The sequence below is a fragment of the Syngnathus typhle genome, linkage group LG3 (assembly GCF_033458585.1).
Source record: "Syngnathus typhle isolate RoL2023-S1 ecotype Sweden linkage group LG3, RoL_Styp_1.0, whole genome shotgun sequence".
NCBI lineage: Eukaryota > Metazoa > Chordata > Actinopteri > Syngnathiformes > Syngnathidae > Syngnathus > Syngnathus typhle.
Window position 1 is genome coordinate 5,904,309 of NC_083740.1, and position 20,345 is coordinate 5,924,653.

The window sequence follows — 20,345 nt, forward strand, 5'->3', positions numbered from 1 at the left end:
TAACTTAAATGGCTGGAATTTGAGTGCCGATTACTTCATGTGTAGTGTTGCCGCTGACATTTTTCTCCTCTGACCAATTTTTGTTGAGGTTGATCCTCTTTTGGAATATCATAAAAAGATAAAAATAAAATTTACGCAATATCATTTCCCCTAAACTAAAATATGTACTTTCTATATATTATATAAATATATATATCGTATGATATCGTATGATATCGTATGATATCGTATGATATCGTATGATATCGTATTATATCATATTATATCATATTATATATTTGCCCCTGAATTACCGTAGAGTCTCCGATTGCTTTTGATGTTGATGACCTTGCATTTAACAATGCGGCAAAAAGGTGATCATTTCATTCATTCATTCATTCATTGACACGTATTGAATAGGTTGAGGGAACTGTGCAAAACATTCCCTCTGCCTCTATTGTAGAGTTTCCGCTGCAAGCAACATCAAAGTGATTGCTTGACTCGCTCGGCGGCCGCGCACTCTCAACCCTTTAAAATATCTTTTGCCGTGTTTGCATCCGTTGCTCAAACATTAACAAAAGCCAAAAACACTTGGCAGTCCAAGCGAGGCAATCGCCTTATAAGCATATATCCTCCTCTCCCTCACCTTCGCCTTCTCCTTTCCATCTCTTCACCTCATCTGCCACTCTCTTGTTCTTGGCCCAAATGTAAAAATCGATATCCTTTTGTTTCAGTCCCCAGAGGCGACGGGAGCATCCAAATAAGATTGTCTGTGCCGTCTGCGGCTGCCAAGTTTGTGTCACCACTTACACCGGCACTGACACATTAACATGCGCTCACACCTTGCCGTGCGTGTGCTCACACGCATGATTTCGAGCGGATCTCCTCTACAGAGAAAGGGTTATGCCACTGACACAAATATGAGTTTTCAAGAGGAGTGTGAAACACCGTTTTATAGGTGAAGCTGCTAATAAAAAAGAAAAAAAAAGAAAAACCCGAGACAGGACATCGTGTCTAGTAGACAACATTTACTGCCTTGCGATGAATTTCAAGACCTCTTATTTGAGTTATGAGGTGTTTGAATGTGTTTGTGTCTTATTATGGCCTAGTGGAGAGCCTGCAAACATGAAAAGCAAAACCACTCTAGACTGGCACATCACAATACAAAATATTGATCCCGTCACGCTTCAATTAACCACTCTCTTCAAAAGTGACATTGGTGCTCACTAAGACATAATAAATCCATTGAAGGAAATGCACATTAACACAGTAATGACTCACTGGCCCACTATGTGCACACCAACACAAAGCTTCTGGTACCACTAAGACACACGTCTTTTCAGAAGTTGTGCTGAAGGTTGAGTGATAGCCTCTGGGTCTTTATGCGTGGGTGTGTGTGTGCGTGCATGAACGTGTTCATTAGAGAGGACCTTTTCAGTAAATGTCATTTATATATCAGTCTTATCTCAGAGCCATCTTATGCCATTATCAATGAAGAGCCCTTGAGAGCTACGCTGATATTGCGCAATGCAAGCCGTAAATTTATGTCTCTACATGTCATCATTTGCCAATGCGTGTGTGTGTGTGTGGGGGGGGGGGGGGGGGGGGGTTGCAGGCAGAGTGGTGAAGGGCAGCATTAACCAAAGTCCGGGCAGCGTGTCATTGAGCTCATTCAGATTCTTCGCTGCATCTGTGTAACCCTGATGCTCGTCCAACCAATGGGAAAGCGAGGGATGACGAGGTTGCTATGGTTACGAGAAAAGGGAACGCAAGAAAGTTGCTGCTGAACCTCACGTTTTCTTTGGTTTTTGTATTTTTTATTTTTATTTTTGCTGCGTGCAGAACGCAGAGTATTCATTTTTTTGTAGTCTTTAAAATATGTTCAACTACCACAACAACAAAACAGATGTTAAGCGACACCGATTATCGGCCTGAACATGCATTAAAAAAAATAAAAAAATAGAACCTCTGGTGTGTATCACACTGGACATCTGGCTTTTCCTATGTTTTAAAATCTGATTGTGGTTGATAGTGAAAATACAAAACAATCCAACGTGTCACAATATAAATTTACAACACGAGAAACCAACAACATGTGAAACTGAGCATATTCCCTTTAAAAAAAAAAAAAGTTACAACTGCAAGTGTGGTTGATTGGTGTATTTATCATCACGAAGGGATCCACATTTCAAGTGGAATGGCACAGCTGGTCGTGGCTCATTGGTAACACGGATACCTCAGCAACAGTCTCATCTATCAAGGGATGATAGCAGGTGCTCACAGGGATCTTTGCACTCAAAGGAGAGTGAATAACAACATCCAAGTTATTCAACAACAACCAAAATTCCCCTTGGAACATTCAAGCACACATCATCAGTTTGAGATATTTGCCACATCATTAAACTGTCGTGAGAGTATTACTATAGGTTATGTTATGGTGGTGGTGGGGGCGTAGATTTGAACATCATTGGTAAAGAATGTTCCAAGTTAATCCAACAGACGCAGCAGAAATAAAAAGATTCTGCCGACTTGACTTTGAGTATGACTATGTTGAGCATATGTCGAGTCAATTACGAGGCCTACCCAATTCTCTTTAGTGGAGGTCCAGACAATGCATTTCCCCCCTTGGCAAAAAGTGCATTAAATCCAGGTCAAACAAAATCCAGACACACCACGCCAGCAGCAAACCGCTGCTTCTTCTTTCTTTTTTTATATATACAGTCTGGCAGATGTTTCGTCAGCCAACAGAGCATCATCAAATCAACTCATTTAAAAAGCAAGGGAGTGAAAACCAGCAGCCAAAGAAAATCTGGGGCAGATCAGTCATTTTGGGTCTCACTGGGATGGGTGACATGTTTCCTATTTAAGCGCTGAGAACATGGAAGTTTGCATTGAATCTGAAGCCAGAGAGCATAATTAGGAATCAGCAACTTTGTGTTATCTTTTGTAAATCGGTTTCATCGCCAGAAAATTAAACTGATGTCAGCAATAGTTGCTTTTTCTCAAATGGCTAATCACTTTTAAAATGAATGAACTGTAACACTTCTTGCTTGCTAAAAGAATTGTTGTATTTAGTGTGGCGGTCAAAATGACTCCTGCTGTGTATTGCAGCCTCCAGCCGCGCTCCTATCCCCATGGCAGTGGTGCGGCGGGAGCTGTCGTGTGAATCCTACCCCATTGAACTCCGCTGCCCTGGCACGGACGTCATCATGATCGAGAGCGCCAACTATGGCCGCACCGACGACAAGATCTGCGACTCGGACCCGGCGCAGATGGAAAACACTCGGTGCTATTTGCCCGATGCCTACAAGATCATGTCACTCAGGTCAGTGAGTCATTATTATTATATATATAATAATTAATAAAAAATATGAATAAATATATATACAAATTAATAATATAGAATATAATTATACAAATTAATTAAAAATGTAACTATATCTCTATATATATATAGTTATAGATTTTTTAGATGGGATTTCTTTTCAAAATGTGTTCAAGACGTGTCCTGGACCGTTATCTTTTTTTTTTTTTTTTTTCGATCTCTCACCTATCAAAGTGTGAACAATCTTAAAAACGTTTATATTTTGAACTTTTGGATCGTCTGACAAATAACAGGTTCATCCCTGCACCGCATTGCTTCTTTATATGAATTGTTTTGAAATTCACAACACACAAGTAGAAGTGTGTGAAAAGTAGACCAGCAAAATTTTACGAGCTCAAATAAAAGAGTTGTATCGTAAAATTCGAGATGACTAGAAACTTATGTATTTTCCTTTTTACATAGAAGATTCCTTTATGCAAGCAAGCATAATCCGTTTTTTAAAGGCGGTGGGGAGTAACATTCAGGACTTTAAGCATTGTTACGTATTCTGTTTGTTTTCCATACTTTATATGACTATTATAAATAGGCAGAAAAAAAAATCTCAACTCTTCAACTCTACTCGTTATAATTTATTAGATGACAATTTCCCTCATGTCCGTTATATGTAAATAAAAGTCTACTTAAACCTAAGTGACAAAACAGAGACTAAAAAAATAAAACACCTGCCATCCGATACGAGCAAAAGAACCCAGCGCGTTGTCAAATGCTCATTTTCTATTCATCCTCTTAAAGTATCAGTGTCAAATTTTACACTTCCCACATGCTAACTAACGGTAGCAAAGTTGACAGCAAACAAACACAACATAGAAATGTCACAACAACACGGCAACATTCCTGTCATACCTGCTAAAATGGCAAAAAAGAAAGAAGATGTATAATGTAGAACCCAAAGTAAATTGTGTTCTTCCGCACGGCCTTATTTGTCACATTTTAAGAAGCACTACCACTTTTCTTGGAAGCGTTTCTTTTCACCGACTCCCCGCACCGTTTTTGTTGTCCATAAATGAGTCACTGGTAGATAGATGCCAGTGGTGCGTACGGAGGCATAAACAGCTGAGCTCATCCGAAGAATTCATCATCTTTCCCCGAACTAAAGCAGGTGCTTTTATTCTGAAATCAATTCACACCGTGAATGCATCAAAACATAACAATCTTTTGGCAAGACATTTTTGAAGATACTGACAAGTGGGCCATGCAATTACACTTGTTGCAGTTGAACTAAAGTTGTCGAAGGCTTGGTTATTAAAGGGCTGCTGGCTGCTATTTTGCTGGTGTGGAAGAAAATTTGTTATGAATTTCATAAATGGTTGTGATGATTGATAATAACTTTTTCTTTTTTGAATGGTTACTTGATTTGCTACTGTAGCCCATTAGTGTGAACCATATCACCTTTATTTTCCTTTTTCTTAATATTTTTTTTACAGCTGATCCATTTTTTTATTTTTCTATTGAAGTGGAAACGGGGGAGAAATAATTTCCAGGTTGCTGCCGAGTGGTATTGTTGTTTGGCCTTGGTGGATGTTTGTGCTTTACAAAGTATCATTTGAGCTCAGGGTTGCGGTCTTGGAGCAACAAATATATCAACGTGTTCTAAAAGAAAATGGTTGAAGGATTACCGGTGGCCTAGTGGGAATGTATGACCTTGATTAAATGTGAATTGAAAATTCCAAATGAAACGGTTATTTGTCAGTGTAACCGTTGTGGAAATGAACAAATTGAATGTTGTGATCTGGATGTCATAACGTGCTAGTTGATGACATGAGATACAAAAAAATCCACCCAAACAGCCTATTGACTGCTTGGAGGTCACCATTTAATTAGCTGACGGAGGGCATTCTACTATTAAATAATAATTAATGTTTGATACAATGCAATGTTTACTTTTATGCTGTCACTTTTGCTTCTGTAATGTTTTGGTGTTTAGTAAATGCATGTACAATGATAATAGATATACACCACACCACTTAAAAGTAATCAGGGGATAGAAAAAAACAATCAAATAAAAAGCACTAAATCATAATTGGGCATTAAGAGCTGCTGTGCAAATCTAGCTCAAGAGGCTTGATGAGAAGTAACTGGAACATTATAGCAGAACAAAAAGCAATGCTCTGTGAAATGAGGATGTCCAGACAGAACTAATTCATTATGGCACCATGAGTAACTTCATTTCCTCACATCAAGCCCCATCCTTCCATTATTTCCACTTGTGCTACTTTTATCCATACCTCCTCACCAAAGCTTCCCCCTCCCATGTCCACCAAATTCAAAATGTATCTCCATCAAACCACCCGTCTGTCACGTGACTCTACTCGACTGTTTTGGCCTGCCTTCCTGTCACCACTTGCTCTGGCAGTGGTAGCTTGTGTGGCCACTTTTCCTGCTGTACTTGAAATCCATAATTTACTTGCACACATTTATAAACCCAGACACACACATTCATGTTGTTTCACACGCAGCTTTCACCGCCCAGCGGCTACTCCAGACTTTAAGCTCCAATTAGCAGAGCCAGAGGCCAAACTAAATCTTAAGGGATATTACGTTAGAGGTGACTCAGACCAAGAACACTTTAGCACATATCCAGTACTCACTGTTTGTTTGCGTGCGTGTATGTGTGTGTTTGTTTGTGTGTGAGAGAAACATCTGTGTGTTACAAACAATGAATTAGACATGTTGACCATTAGCCTTTACGATGGGGCTTTAAAAAAACAGTTTAGTTGAGTGCAATAAGAAATTGGAATATATTAATTCAAATTAAAAAAAATATTGTAACGTTTATCAAAGCAATAAAACACAAGATGTTATGATATTAATATAAAAACCTGTTGAGCTTTTAAATTTTAATAATTTAAAATAAAGCCCCCCGAAACAACTGTTAAGTCATTCAGCTCTTAATTGTTTTCATAATAATTATCCTTTGTTTTTGCTAATCCAATTGATAATGGATAATAACGGAAATCTTTTCTATGGTCATCAAATAAGCCGGGCTATTGCTTCAAAGTACCAATTATGATCTACATTATCATTGACTACAAACAAGCCCAACAAGATTACAGAAATATTGTGCATGTTCCTCATTTAGTCTGGTATGCTCTCATTGTACAAGTATATTGTCGTTGGAATTCAACTCGAATGAATGATAAAATCAGAGCATGTTCCGCCTGCCCAGTGTTTCCTCGCTATCACATTGTCCCTCCTCCAGCTCACCAAGGCCAAAGAGCTTGTGTGTGTTTCATGTGCATAGTTGTTGTGCGAGTGTGTGCCTGTACCACATAATTGGTCTTGATATCAAAGCCTCATATCTCCAGAGGGTCTCACAAGGCTTCTCAGGCAACCCGGAGAGGACCTGATATCGCAGCGTTTCCCAGATTATCTCCCCTTTTGGACCTGGTCGGTTGAAGGTTGAAACATAGCGGCGGCCATGAAAGTTACGCCTAATCTGTTTTAAGCGTGATAGTGGCATCACTTGAGCCGGTCAATGAAGCAAAATGGCTCCCAGTAATTTTGTTGTCGTTTTCTCCCTCCACTTCCTTTATTATTATTATTATTTTTCATAAATCAGGATCCCAGCGTCTTTCAAAGAAGTCACGACGGTTAAATCGTCGGCGTTGTTTGGTTGGGTGCGCATTAAAGTATCTCCAGGGGGAGTTATATGGAGGCGTGTTATTCTTGCTGCAGTTCAGTGATGCACTTTTGGAAAGCGCTGCACGCAGAAATGCTGCATTGCCTTCAAGTGATGCTGTTGTGTTGACATAAAACTAGCCTGATGGCTTCTCGGGATACGCTTCACAATGCTCCACTTGTCCCTTACCAATACTTGAGTGCTACACGACCACCTTTCAGCACACTCTCTCTCTCTTTCTCTCTCTCTCTCAAGACGAGCCACTTGAGGCGCAAAGTGTGGACATGATGGCCAATGCGAAGTCATACACACCCCACGCACTCACTCGGCTACCTCCCCTCACTGCTCTCGGGATTGAAAATTACTTGCGGACTTCAAACAGACTTTCTCTCGACAGCCACGCGTCGCCTCTCCCACCTTCTGTCACCTTGCGGGGCCCCCGCCTCGCTTTCTTCCTCACTCCTCTTTGCATCTGTCTCTCAAGTCTTCTACCTCAAGCAATCCCCCAGTACACAAGCAAACTTTGACAGCACACACACTTGCTTTTTCAAACCTGTCCACTACAATAATCAATTGGTATTTTTTGGTAGGGCCGATACGAGGAGAGCTTCCCTTATGTGACTAAAAAAATGTCTTCTCTCTGATGCTTCTTTTTAACTGCAATGTATGAAGAAACATAAAAGTGATCATTCTTTATATCAGAATTGTCAGCCATTTGCCAGTAGACGCAGTTTTTAGGATTGAATGGTAAGTGCCCAGAAAAGTTTTTGCATATTTCCGCCATGTCTGAAAAATAATGCTGCGTTCAAGGAAGGTGGGGAGTCGGATAATCCCACTCTGATATTCCCAATTTAAGAGTGTTGGAGTGTAAACAATAAAGATGGCTAATTTTGAAAAAAAATTGTTGTTCATCACAACACAAACAAAAATATATTTTTATAATCTTGCAAATTATATTTTGCTGTTCATGGTGTCTTTTTGTGACAGGAATGTTGATATTTTTATGATTGTATTATTACTTTAAAAATATATAGTCAGGTAGTTATGATTACCACAGGAAGGAAAAGAACCACCGTTTTCTTCCTCCTGAAGAAGTATTGCTCTAAAATCATTTTGTCTGGGATGAAAGAAAAAATAATGATCCTGGATATTGCTGTCACTCAACTATTTAAAATGATTACTTGTAACCCGAAGCGTTTATAGTAGGCTAGTAATCTTAAAGCATCATTTTACTTCATAGCCATTTTAAGTTATGTTTTAATTGAAAATAAAGATCACTTTGCCCCTGAAAACGTGTTTTACTTTCGCTATCAAATTCCGTTTGACCGTTTTACTGCTCTCTCTCTCTTTGCCTCTCTCTGGGCGACATCGTTTTGAGGTTGAGGTGCAGGGGCTTATTACAGGAGTAGAACGCCACTTGTATTTATCCTCGACCTTATCTTTCCCAAATGTGCCCAGCCGCGGTCACACATGACCCTGCGCCAAAGCCCAATATTAAGTACTACGGGGCACTTTAAAAGCCACACAACCACACGCACACATCCAAACTTCATATTTTCTGTGTGGAGTATTGGGGGGGGTGGGGGTTATACACATCATTTGCTCTACTTTCTCATATATTGTTGCTATATGTTTCAAGGCGTTTCTGCACACATTTGAACCATCCACACCGGAGACTGTATAGCACCCTCTGAAGTTGTCTGCGCTTTGAATTTTGCAAAACCATTTGATTCAAAGTGGGGTGACTATAGCGTGAGCCATGTGCTGCAGGCTGCCAACACTGCATATATAAGCGGTGGACTCTGCAGCCTTCCTGTCTGGCATTTTCTTTTCAGATGTGCGTGCACTTCATCTGCCTTCTCCATTTGACTCTAATCCATCTCAGAGAGAGGATGTATAAAACCTCTTCCACATTTTTATTTTTATTTATTTTTTGCATTATGACTAAGCGTGATTAATGATGCTGGAGTTGAAACTCTGGGTCTTACTAACTTTTGTTTCAGTTTGTATTGTTCATAGACTACAATATCTCTCTAGAATATCATTGCTGTCCATTGTCTAGTAATCACTTCTCTGTGCTAACACACCAACAAATGAGGTTGTGTTTGAAAATGTCCTACATTGTATGGAGATGTGTACCGTAATTTTCGAACTATAAGTTGCGTTTTTTTTCCCATCGTTTGGGTGGGGGGGCGACTTATACTCAGGAGCGACTTATATACATATATATGTTTTTTTTCACTTTTTTGGGGCATTTTATGGCTGGTGCGACTTATACTCCGGTGCAACTTATAGTCCGAAAATTACGGTACGTGTATATGATTCCGCCAAATCTGTACCAAATGGCCTGGAGCATCCTGAGGGCTTAACTGTCACCATTTGTTCGGGATGTTAATTACAGCACCCTAACCCTTACCTTTTTGTCGTTAATTGTGCTGTTGGAGTAGCTCCATCTTGCTATCTATCTTGTTAGAGATGCCATTGTGGCTGGAAATGACTTTCAATGCAGAAGACGATTGCTTTACAGATATGCACATGAGATCCTAAAGCTTCAAATTATTTACAATTATGTTTACAAATGTGATGGCTGCATATGATTTATGTGGTAAAAAAGTAGTGTCAAACTAATTTTTAACGCGGGCTGCATCGTAGTTATATGAACAAATTACAACAGATGACGAACGACTAGTTTTGAAATCAGAGGCTCGTAAAACTGTCCAGATGTTTTAAAATGATGAATTATTGCTAGTAAAGTCTATTTTTTTTCAAAGTGAAGACAATTTGCAATTTTAGTAAGACACATGAAGTCAATTCCCAATTTGCTTTGGCAGGCCACATCAAATGATAACGGGCCATTTCTGGCCCCCAGGCCTTAAGTTTGTTCTAAAACCTGAAACATTTTTACCAATCAATGAAAAAGCAAATACTTTTTCTAATGATAGATCTGTATACCGTATTTTCCGCCCTATAAGGCGCACCTAAAAGCCTAAAATTTTCTCAAAAACCAACAGTGCGCCTTATAGTCCGGTGCGCCTTATATATGGACCAAATTCCTAAATTCAAACTGGCCCGAAGTATTGTGTCATGAAATCAATCATAAGTGGCCCGCTGAAGACTATGAATCATTATTTTATGATTATAAAGTAATTTGTTTCGTCTGAAGTTGAAATAAAAAAGATAAAATGGAGAATGATTTGATTTGGATTAAAAATCTGACATGATGCATTAATGGTGCGCTTTATAGTCCGGTGCGCCTTATATAAGGATAAAGTTTTAAAATGGGCCATTCATTGAAGGTGCGCCTTATAGTCCGGTGCGCCTTATAGGCCGGAAAATACGGTACTTGTTTTCTGTGTACGAGGTCAAATTTCCAGTTTTATGGCAATTTTTACCATTCAATGAAAAAGCAAGTATCCTTGTTTTCCGTGTGAGAGGTCAAATTTCAAATTTTATGGCAAAAGGAATCAGCAGGAATTAGCAACACATTGGCATGTACCTGACAACCTGCAAATACATTATTTTCATGTGGGAAGATTTTTTATTTTTTTACCAAACGATAGTAGTGGATTGTGCATAAATTGACCGTCTGACACATTCGGGCTGAGTCAAGAACGCAGGCGGAGACGGAGCGCTTTGACGCTTACATGACCTGCAAAATCGGGACGGGACACACAATTGCAAATGCACATCGGTGCATCTGTTTGACAAAAATCCCACGAGACACGGCACTGAGTCGCATTGGTGTTCGACTAGCCTTGCAGAGAGCAGCCTCACTGTCTGACACGTTAGCTGTATTTGAGCTTTGAAGGGGATTTAGAGTCTGTGCAGGCAGGTGGTCTTGGATTAAAGCGTGGAGAAAAAGTGTTTTTGCAGAGTGCAACGCGCCCAGACACACTGATGTAAGGAGAAGCGCAGGGATGTCAGTGGAGGTGGTGGGATGAGAAGGAAAACTATGTATGTCCTGGGATCAGACTAGGGGGAGGTTGCTATGGTTACCATTTGAAGAGGCGAGGAGGATGGCGGAGCTGGAAAAACTACACTTGGCTATATGCCCACCTGTTAAGCATTTTGCAATCCTGTATTAGTTACGGCATCGGAAAAACAATCTGTTGGAGATTGCTGACAAATTACTTTAATTAGAGTGCATCACTTCACATCTCCACAAATTGAATTAGATGCTGACACCATAATAACGTTGCTTATACATTTCTTCGCAGTGCTTAATGTCACGGACGCTATGCATGGTGCCCATATGTCTTGTGTTTTTTTTCCTCCCCGCTCCATTTGGAGATACTCTGTAAAACCTCCAGAGCAAATGTGGCATGCCCAGTCTGAAATGCATCGGATGTTCTATGTCAAAAACGACATGCTCGCAAAGGAGGAGGCAGAATTGGGCGAGAGTGACATCCACCAGCCAAACATTAATAATGTAACACATTTCAAAGCTGTTTCCCACTGGGAAAAATAACATTATTTTACCTGTGGCTTGTCTGACAGGCTGTACCAAAGCTGACAGAATTGCATTCTGGGATCATCCAGGAGTGTGTTGGTGTTTCTGAATGTGCGAGATCTGTCATTTCTTTATAAGTACAGCTTGGTGGTGCTGGCATGTGACGCTTCACTCTCGCCCCTGCTAGACCACCATGCACACGCGTGGACGTGGTCTCCTTTTCTCACCGCTGCCAATCACAATACCTGCAGTGCTTCAGTCTTTTGCTGCTATTCGACACGCAGCGCTCCGTTTGTCCATTTCCAAACAACACCACATCAGTGAGGTAATAAAGCGGAAATAAGGGTAATAGCATCGGAGGTATGGGTGTGAGAGAGTGAGGGTATGGTCAACCTAACTGCAGTTTTATTCTACAGCTACATACAGTAAATATCCTGTCTGCTGTCAAATGACTTTGTCAGAGTCCCAAAGGGCTGGAGGATCCTGAGGATAATCGCATTGCCCCCTTCCGTTGGTGATTTTTCACCAACTGCACTGTTTTTTTTTTATGCTTTTTCCATCTGCTCTGTCCTCACACTTTAATGTCTCCCAGTGTGAGGATTGTGACTTAATTTGTTTTCAGAATGTGTCACATTATATGTTTGATTTTAACCTTGGGAGTTGGTTTAAGGCTTCACATAAGAATGATGTCAAGAGTGCGTTTATTGCAGTTTTGTGGATAGTTTGAACTGAATGTATCTATCTTTGTAACATTACATTGTAGCGACTGATAAAATACAGAGGGAAGGAAGTGTGGCACAATGTGGCTGATAGAATAAAGAGTAAATATGTGTACCCTGTGACCAGCATGTTTAAATGTATTCATAATAATAATGAAAATAATAATAATATGAGAGAGATTTCCTTTCCCCCCCCCTATTTTTCATGTTTTAAATGTTTGAAATAAAGATATATCAATTCAATAATAATAATAATAATACTATAAAATAAATGATAAAATAATATAATAATGCAGTTTCTTGGTTTTGTGCCGTTTGAATAAACACGTTTGGTACTTTAGTGTCTACCTGTATTTAAAATGCAAATTCCTAGGTATCTATGTATTTCAACAACAAAACTTTGGTAATATTTTTGCATTCTGAATTACAGTCAGCATTTTTGCATGATGCTCATGTACCCTGGTTATGAAGTCAAACACTACTCTCCCTAATTCAAAATGTTATATTAAAGGTACAGTTGCTACATAATATTGCTTTAATGGTAGCATATAAACAGCAGTTACGACGCAGCACAGCACTGATACAAAGTGTATAAAACAGCTGGGCATAAAGCTTTTGGTAATTCTACCAGTGGAGGGAAACAAGTAATGGGTGTCGACTTGTGGTACAAGTCTCCCTGCTAACAATCTCTGACTGCAATTCATCACATTGATGTTGCCCTGCTCATTATAAAGTGAAGTATTGAGTCCTTACTTTTCAAAGATCAGTGAATGGACAACTTTGTGTGGTCTTGCTTTCCTGTAATTGTAGGCTTCTATTCTTGCTATAATTAGTTGTAGGACTTTATCGGGAAAAAACATGGGCCATTGAAGGTTGTGGTTTGATTTTGAGTGTTTTATTTGAAATCTTTGGTCTCGAGGATTGTCAGCTTCTGTCCCCAGCTCTTTTTAATAGGCACAGAACCTCTTCTGGGTTGCCATGACTCTTTTCAGTGTTTAGGTTTTACCGTTGGCATATGCTGATAACACAAACTACACAATTTTATTAGGTATTCAGCCAAAGTTCTAATTAGCTAGAAGTAAAGACAGTTTCTTTATCTAATAAAAAATTAAGCAAGTTATTTAGTTTTAATAAGAAGGGAGAAGGATCTATCTATTTTACTCAACTCTACAATATATGTAGACTAATATAAAACAACCGCATTCCATTCTTGTATATTTTAGCAGGTATGTCGAGCCCAAAAATAAACATAGTATTCTTTGGTCTTCGTTATTTTTTTGTCAGCATGTCTCGTTCCTACCGATGCGGGACGATTTTCCCAGTCGCCCACAAACATACTCTAAAATGGAAAAGAAGCAAACGGTAGTATATAACCGCTCCATTCCACACTATGTGTTTAGCATGTCCATACTATGTTCTATTTAAATGTTAATTCCAAAGACTTTGTGCGTCACTTACTCCCAGACAACTCTTTCAACTCATGATTATCTCCCAGCTCTCACTTATGCTGTAATTATATAGTTCCTCAACACATCTGTACGCAGGCAACTGACACCAATACGCACATGCACGCGTGCCCACGCACAAATATTTATTCCAATTTTTTGTGTTGTGCTTCCCTCTCACCACACACACAGGCATCAAACATGGGCACACTTGCACGCACACAGGCACGCTCCATCAGCAGCTCCGTCAGCCTCATCAAATCATTAGTCAGTTATGTTCATGTGAGGAAGCAAGAGCCAGAGACGGAGTGAAGGCAGGCCTGCCAAACAAAGTGAAAAAACATCACACATGATAACAGCAGCAGCACCCATTGCAGAAGCGTAGCTCGGTCTTTGCCTGTCTGCCACAGCTCAGCTTTGTTGCTAGTTTGTTTGTGTGTGTTGCAGGGAAGAAAGCCAGCAGGCAAGGCTGTATCCAGGCTACTGCCTTGTTTTGATGTGGTCATGCTAATTAAAAAAAAAAAAAAAAGGGGGGGGGGAGCTTTTATGCCAACACCAGGCAAAGCACGGGAGAAACAGATTGAGCCATTTCCACTGTTGAAAGAACGTTCAAGAAAGGCGGATGGATACATGTGTGCACGTTAAATTCATCACAAGGGCGAAACGCAACTCGAATTTTTTTTTGCTGGATGAACACATCAGGAGATAAGGAAGTGCAGAGGACATAAGGGAGTCGTTTTTAGATATGACTCAGACAACTGGCTCAGACCAAACTGTGACGTCAGCACAGGCTTGACTAAAGATGGAGGGAACGAGGGGGTGGTGGAGGAGGTGGGGGGGGGGGCAATGTAGATGATGCTCCGGGGGAGATTTGGAACGCAAACGATATTAAGGAGAACGCACCGTGGGCCAGAAAGAAACCGGGAATAGGAAGTCGAGCAAACATGTCTGGGGAGGGAAGCTGCTGCAAAGTGAGTTTAAGACTGATAAACAGACAGATGGAATGAGAGACAAAGATGAGCGGAGGGAGAAGAATAATTCTCTGGCAGGAAGGATAAAGGCAATGGCAGTGAGAGAAATTGGTTTATGATCTTGGCTTAGGCAGCGTGTGGAGAAGAGAGAGATAAAGGAAGATGGTGCAGACAGAAATAGAGAGGAAAGGAGTGATAGCGCAGAGAGTGATGGAGCAAGCAGCAAAGATTATGTCAAATCTTTGCTCTATACCCTCTAATTAAAATAGTAGTGAAAAACCTTGGGTGTTTTATGACTCAGCCAAGAAAGTTCAAGGACCTGAGCTGTCAAGAAGTCGAAATAAACATGCTCAAATGTTCTCCCTTTTGGCTCTCTCCAAACTTTATTTGCATGTTCTATTTCTTCTGCATTATTGTTTATTTAATGCGGGTCAACTATGATTGCAATGAATACTTTTTTTTTTTTTTGATGGAATAAAGTTAGAGACTAAAACTGATGAAATCAGGATGTTAATATGAAGATTTAGCTGGCTATCAAACAGGTGAGAAGAGGCTCAACAGGTTGATGCCATCATAACTACAAGTGCACTTGTGTGGGCCAATCATTCGAGTCCAATCAGTCAGTATTCACAGCCAACTTGCAATGGGGTGTCCCATCTAACGCCTCCCCGCCACAACTATACACATACACACTTCGACACCAGCAGTCTGCAACTCGCAGCGGTGACAGGTGACCGATGATGAAGGCACCGGGGCAAGAAATTAAAAAGCAGAGATGCGAGACAAAAGAAGGGAGGCTGAGCGGTGTGAGGACTGCAGGGTATTGTTATTAGAATATGACAGACATTTGCAACAAATAGAGTTTTAGACTTGTTAGAGTGCTAAAAACACCGGCAGAGATGCGACGGTCAGTAACAAACGCAAACCAGATCAGATAATAGTTCAGTGTGTTCTCCGTGAATATCGAAGTCAAAATTAAATTAGTTTTCATGCATATTTCATGATATGCAAATGACACAATGGCACCGTAGCAAAAGAGACTTGAGGCGGGTTTGACACGCTCATTAAAAATATCTCAATGGGAAAAATCAGAATGATTTTAATGTAAATGTCGCCTGTTTGACAGGTGCACAGAGGGAAAGACTGAGGAATGGAACAGTTGTACTAATTGAAAGAAAATATTCACTAGAGGAAAGAAGTACCTCCTCATCTGATTTAAAATAGGTTTTCTTCTTTGTGTATCCCAAGTCATGCACATTTTTCTTTCAAATAGTTTTACAAAGTATTTTTAAGACTTGGCGTTCCCGTTAGATGTCTGAACTGATGGTAAAAATCCAACCAATCATTATCGATTATGAGGACTGGCTTGCAAACATTTTCATTTAAAAGGTCAGAGTTACCTTTTCAAAATGTTCTTTCAATATTGACACAAACAACACAAGCATACAAACCGTAGACGTCGAAATACACTCTGCGATTTGAAATCTGAAAGAGCGAGCAATATTTTTCACGTATTGGAGGAGAGGGCACCCCCCCCCCCCTCTCCCTTGATGATTGAAATTCATTATCTGGAGTATGTGTCAAAACACTCTTAAAGCCGTAACTTATCGTTACCGCAGACACGCAAAAGTGGTGTAGGGACCTTGTCGTAGCATTTTCCCTTGTGGAGACTAAAATGGACTTCTTAAAAACACACACACAAAAAGAAATGTCCACACAATAAAAAGGTGGCATGTCAAGGCTTGTGCACACAAACACACAATAACAGACGTGTCCTTCAGAGAGCGTGTAGACTACCTGTATGATTAGTGTTACCCTCACTTACTACCAACTGTTGTGCTTTTGTCAATTTAAAGGTTCTTTTCATGCATTGTGTGTGTGTCGGTTGATGTGTTATATTGCTTGAGTGCTTGCAATATATTTGATTTAACACTACACTATGTCAAGGTCTGCGTACTTTTGTTCACAAGCACAATATGTGTTTGCCTCTCTGTGTAGATGCAACAACCGTACCCAGTGTGCTGTTGTGGCCGGCCCAGATGTTTTTCCTGATCCGTGTCCTGGAACATACAAGTACTTGGAGGTCCAGTATGAATGTGTTCCTTATAGTAAGTATGCTTCTTTATAGAATATAAAATGTGGATTAACCATTGTTACGGTGGTACTTAGATGGATCGCAATGAGATATGAATGAATGAACTTTAATTATTTTCGAACAATATAAAAAAAGAAAAGTAAATTAAAGCCGAAAGTAAGAAAAGAAGAAATTAAAATAATCATAAAATAATGTATGATAGATCACGCAGTAGACTTGCAAATATTGAGATCCATCGAAATTCTTCTGCTCTGCATCACTGAGATATTTATCATACGTATACGGTGAATGCATTTTTTTTTTTTTTTTAAATAAGCATTTTAGGTGGCAAAGAATAAAAATTATAATTTACGTACAAACCCACACATACATTCATATATACGTATATAGTACGACAATAGTAAACTTATCAAATACCTTTCTGACAATGTGACAATTAACTTTTTAAGGGCAGGCTTTTTTTTTAGGCACCTCTTAACTGTATTTTGGAAGTGAGTGAATAAAGCTAGATGTTGAAATCCAACTATCGAGGAAATGTCTGGTATTAATCCTCAAGCCAAAAACCCAGATTAATTCATAAGAATGTGGATTTGTCGTGCGGTGAAGGAAAATGAGGACGGCTCAATGCTCGCTGGGAAAGGTCCGAGGGAGGGAAGTACGAGAAGTCGGATGATGACAGATGGCCGCATGAACTTTGACCAAGTGATAACAGTCTAGGAGGTTGTATCCACTGGAGTGAAACCTTCCTGGGACGTGCGAAACGTTCTTTCTCTTCTTTCAACATACTTTCGGGTTCCAGCTTTAGGCTCAGTGAATGTTAGGGAGTTCAAAAGAAAGTCTTGTGGTTTGAAGACATCTATTTGTCCTTGATGTTTCCTGTCACATTTAAGCTTTGAGGGTTTGTCCAACGGCACAGTTTTAACCACAACTTCTGTTTTAGTTTTATGGCGCGATTGTGAATGGATTCCATCCGTGCTTTACTTTCGAACACCAGAGGTTTTAAAAGTAGCTCCCACAACCCAGATGGATTTGATTTTTGCCATATGTCGAAAAAAACGAGACGACGGTGCACCATGTTGGAACAAAAACAATTGAATCACAAACAAATTCAACATCAATCTAAACTCGCATTGAATGAGATGGAAAGTATATTTTGGTTGTTTTTATACAGCAACCCAAACTGCTTTTGATTTAATTCAAAGTCCATAATTCGACAGCTACATTTGCACAATGACTGCAAATTTGAGAGCTACAACAATAATTATTCAAACAATTAAAACAAAAGAACACATTTTGTATTATTCCTGTGAATGAGAACAAACAACTTTTCTGGGGTTAGATTTAGGTTGCGGTCAGAATGCATTACGTCTCCTTTAATGTAACACAAATGCACGCGTGTCCTTTGAACGTTTCCCAAAGTGCTACAGATATCAGATACTTCTTTGGAGTCTTTTTCTGAGCGAGCCTTGACACCCAAGTCCGTCCAGCGGCCAAGGTGATTGCCCACTCTGAAGCATTCAATTATGTCTGGCTAAACGGCTCTTGCCTGCCGTCTAGAATGACCAGCAGATTAAATAATATGACTATCGGAGCCCTCTCTGGAGCAGATGGAACCACAACCCGATACCCGCTTAATGCCCAACCGTTCATGGCTCCACCCGACCACACACATGCAAAGCTTTAAAACTGGGTGTGTGCTTGTTTTTTACTCGGATCTTCATCCTGTACACTGTGAATAGTGCATTTTAGTTTCAACATAAAATTCAGCGAGAAATATATATTCCATAACTGTAAGTAAAAAAATAATTATCCAAATTCCTAACCTCTATCCATGAATCCATTTTAATCAATCAGCTGTACGAATCAATCGTAGCTACACACTTTATTTTCATATGAAATAAAAATAAGATAAACAAATGATTTGTATTATCGGCAGATGTACGAAAACTTTTGTGATGGTGGTCATGTTATACAAAGCCTCTCTTTGTATTGCCCAAAACATTTGTATGGAGGTTTTGATGTGCCACTCAACTTTTGTTTTAACCAAGAAAACCTCGAGCAGGACTCACACTCAAATGCCCTCCATCGAGCCCTCATATTGTATCCTTCGAATATTTATGAAATCAATTTGCTTTGAAAGGCGCAATAATGTCTGAAGCTCGGAATAAGATACTCCTGTCCAAAGATCCAGCCGTCTTTGATCAAGGCGCCGCGCTTGACATAGCAAATCAATGTTGTCAGCGGCTTTGTTGGCGAGATACATTTTACGAGACATTAAGCAGTGAAATATCTCCAAATTGTTGCTGTAAATCAAGACGGATCAATGGAAAGAAGGCCCTTTTGTGAAATATGTGTCAGTGGACTTCATCTCACGCCTTTCAAAAACACTCGCAAACCAACAGGTGGTCATATTTACATCTGAAAGCAGATTTGGCTGATGCTGTGAGCTTAAGTCAGCAATATGCATGCATGCGGCGATACTTTATATGCAGGAGAAAAAAATATTAGAAACAGCTCTCTGTATAATGCGGTGCAGTTTCACACCACAATAAATAACAACAGAAAATACCAAGCTTATTCCGCCCAAAAATTCAATCGAGGCATCGGGGAAGGCCACTCTTCTTGGTTGTTAAAAACCTTCATGTAAAGTTTTAAATTCTAAATGGGGAGTTCCTTTTTTTTATGACTCTGAATGGTGCCTCTGAATTGTTCTTGTTGCCACGTTTGGCTGGTGAATGGTCGTTTTGCATAAACAGTAGGAGAGTCAGTCACTTGGCGTGTAGCAAAACGGCTCATTAGGTGACACTTGACTTGGAAACATTCTTTGTGGGAGAGATGTCAGAACATTACTGTAAACTGACAATAATGGATATATGTTATCCTCTTCTGTTCAAAGAACTGAAGATGCATTTTTCATTATCGGGAAAACTAAGAACGGTTCAGTTGCCTGAATTCAATTGAATGCAAATTATAAATTACATTTAATGCAACAATCATATTTTGACAGCGGGGGTAGTCGTCTTTGCTACACAGTACGTACTGTGACATGATAAAAATTGAGACAGCATGTCATTAAAAAGAAATGTTGAGCAACGACATTATTCAAAAACACAATCTACTATAATTTCCACCCCGCTTGTCAATTTATTGTCAATAAAGAAATGACAATTGACCAATGAGAGGACAGAATCAAATTCAGGGCAACTCCATGCAAGCATGACTGTACTGTAACCGAAAAAGAATTGTGGAAAAAAAAATAGTCATTGAAAAATACAGTTTGGACTAGGGACGGCTGTTTGACTAAATGTCCTTCATCAAAAACGGACTCAGAGATGGCAGAAATCCTAAGCAATGTGTTTTTCCAATCGACCGTTTTAACAATCAAAGAAATGGATTGTTCCAAAAGGAAAAAAAAAAAAAAATCCCTTTTAGACCACACACTGGCTGAGACTGAATTCAAAGTGCCTCTGCTGAGGACCGCACTCAATTTTGCCAAGACACAATTCAACAACATTGATTGACATCCATCATAATCAATTCATTGATCAATTATGCCCATCTCTTTGTACGGCCCAACAATTAAATAACCCAACTGCAGTGGAAACCAGGCTTTAACTTGTACGCGTGTACTTCAAAGTTGTGGGGAGTTAGTGCAGACCTGCAGTGAAAGCGCTCGCTCTAT

General features: G+C 39.7%; 1 protein-coding gene across 6 annotated transcripts in view; it reads left to right on the plus strand.

The window, feature by feature from the left end:
• Positions 1 to 20,345, plus strand: part of adgrl3.1 (adhesion G protein-coupled receptor L3.1) — a 114,469-nt gene that overhangs the window by 35,641 nt on the left and 58,483 nt on the right. For all 6 annotated transcript variants that reach the window (XM_061274817.1, XM_061274822.1, XM_061274820.1 and 3 more), the window contains exons 4-5: positions 3,091 to 3,304; positions 16,567 to 16,676. In XM_061274817.1, the coding sequence (XP_061130801.1) occupies positions 3,091 to 3,304; positions 16,567 to 16,676 (324 nt within the window). The remainder of the gene's footprint in view (positions 1 to 3,090; positions 3,305 to 16,566; positions 16,677 to 20,345) is intronic.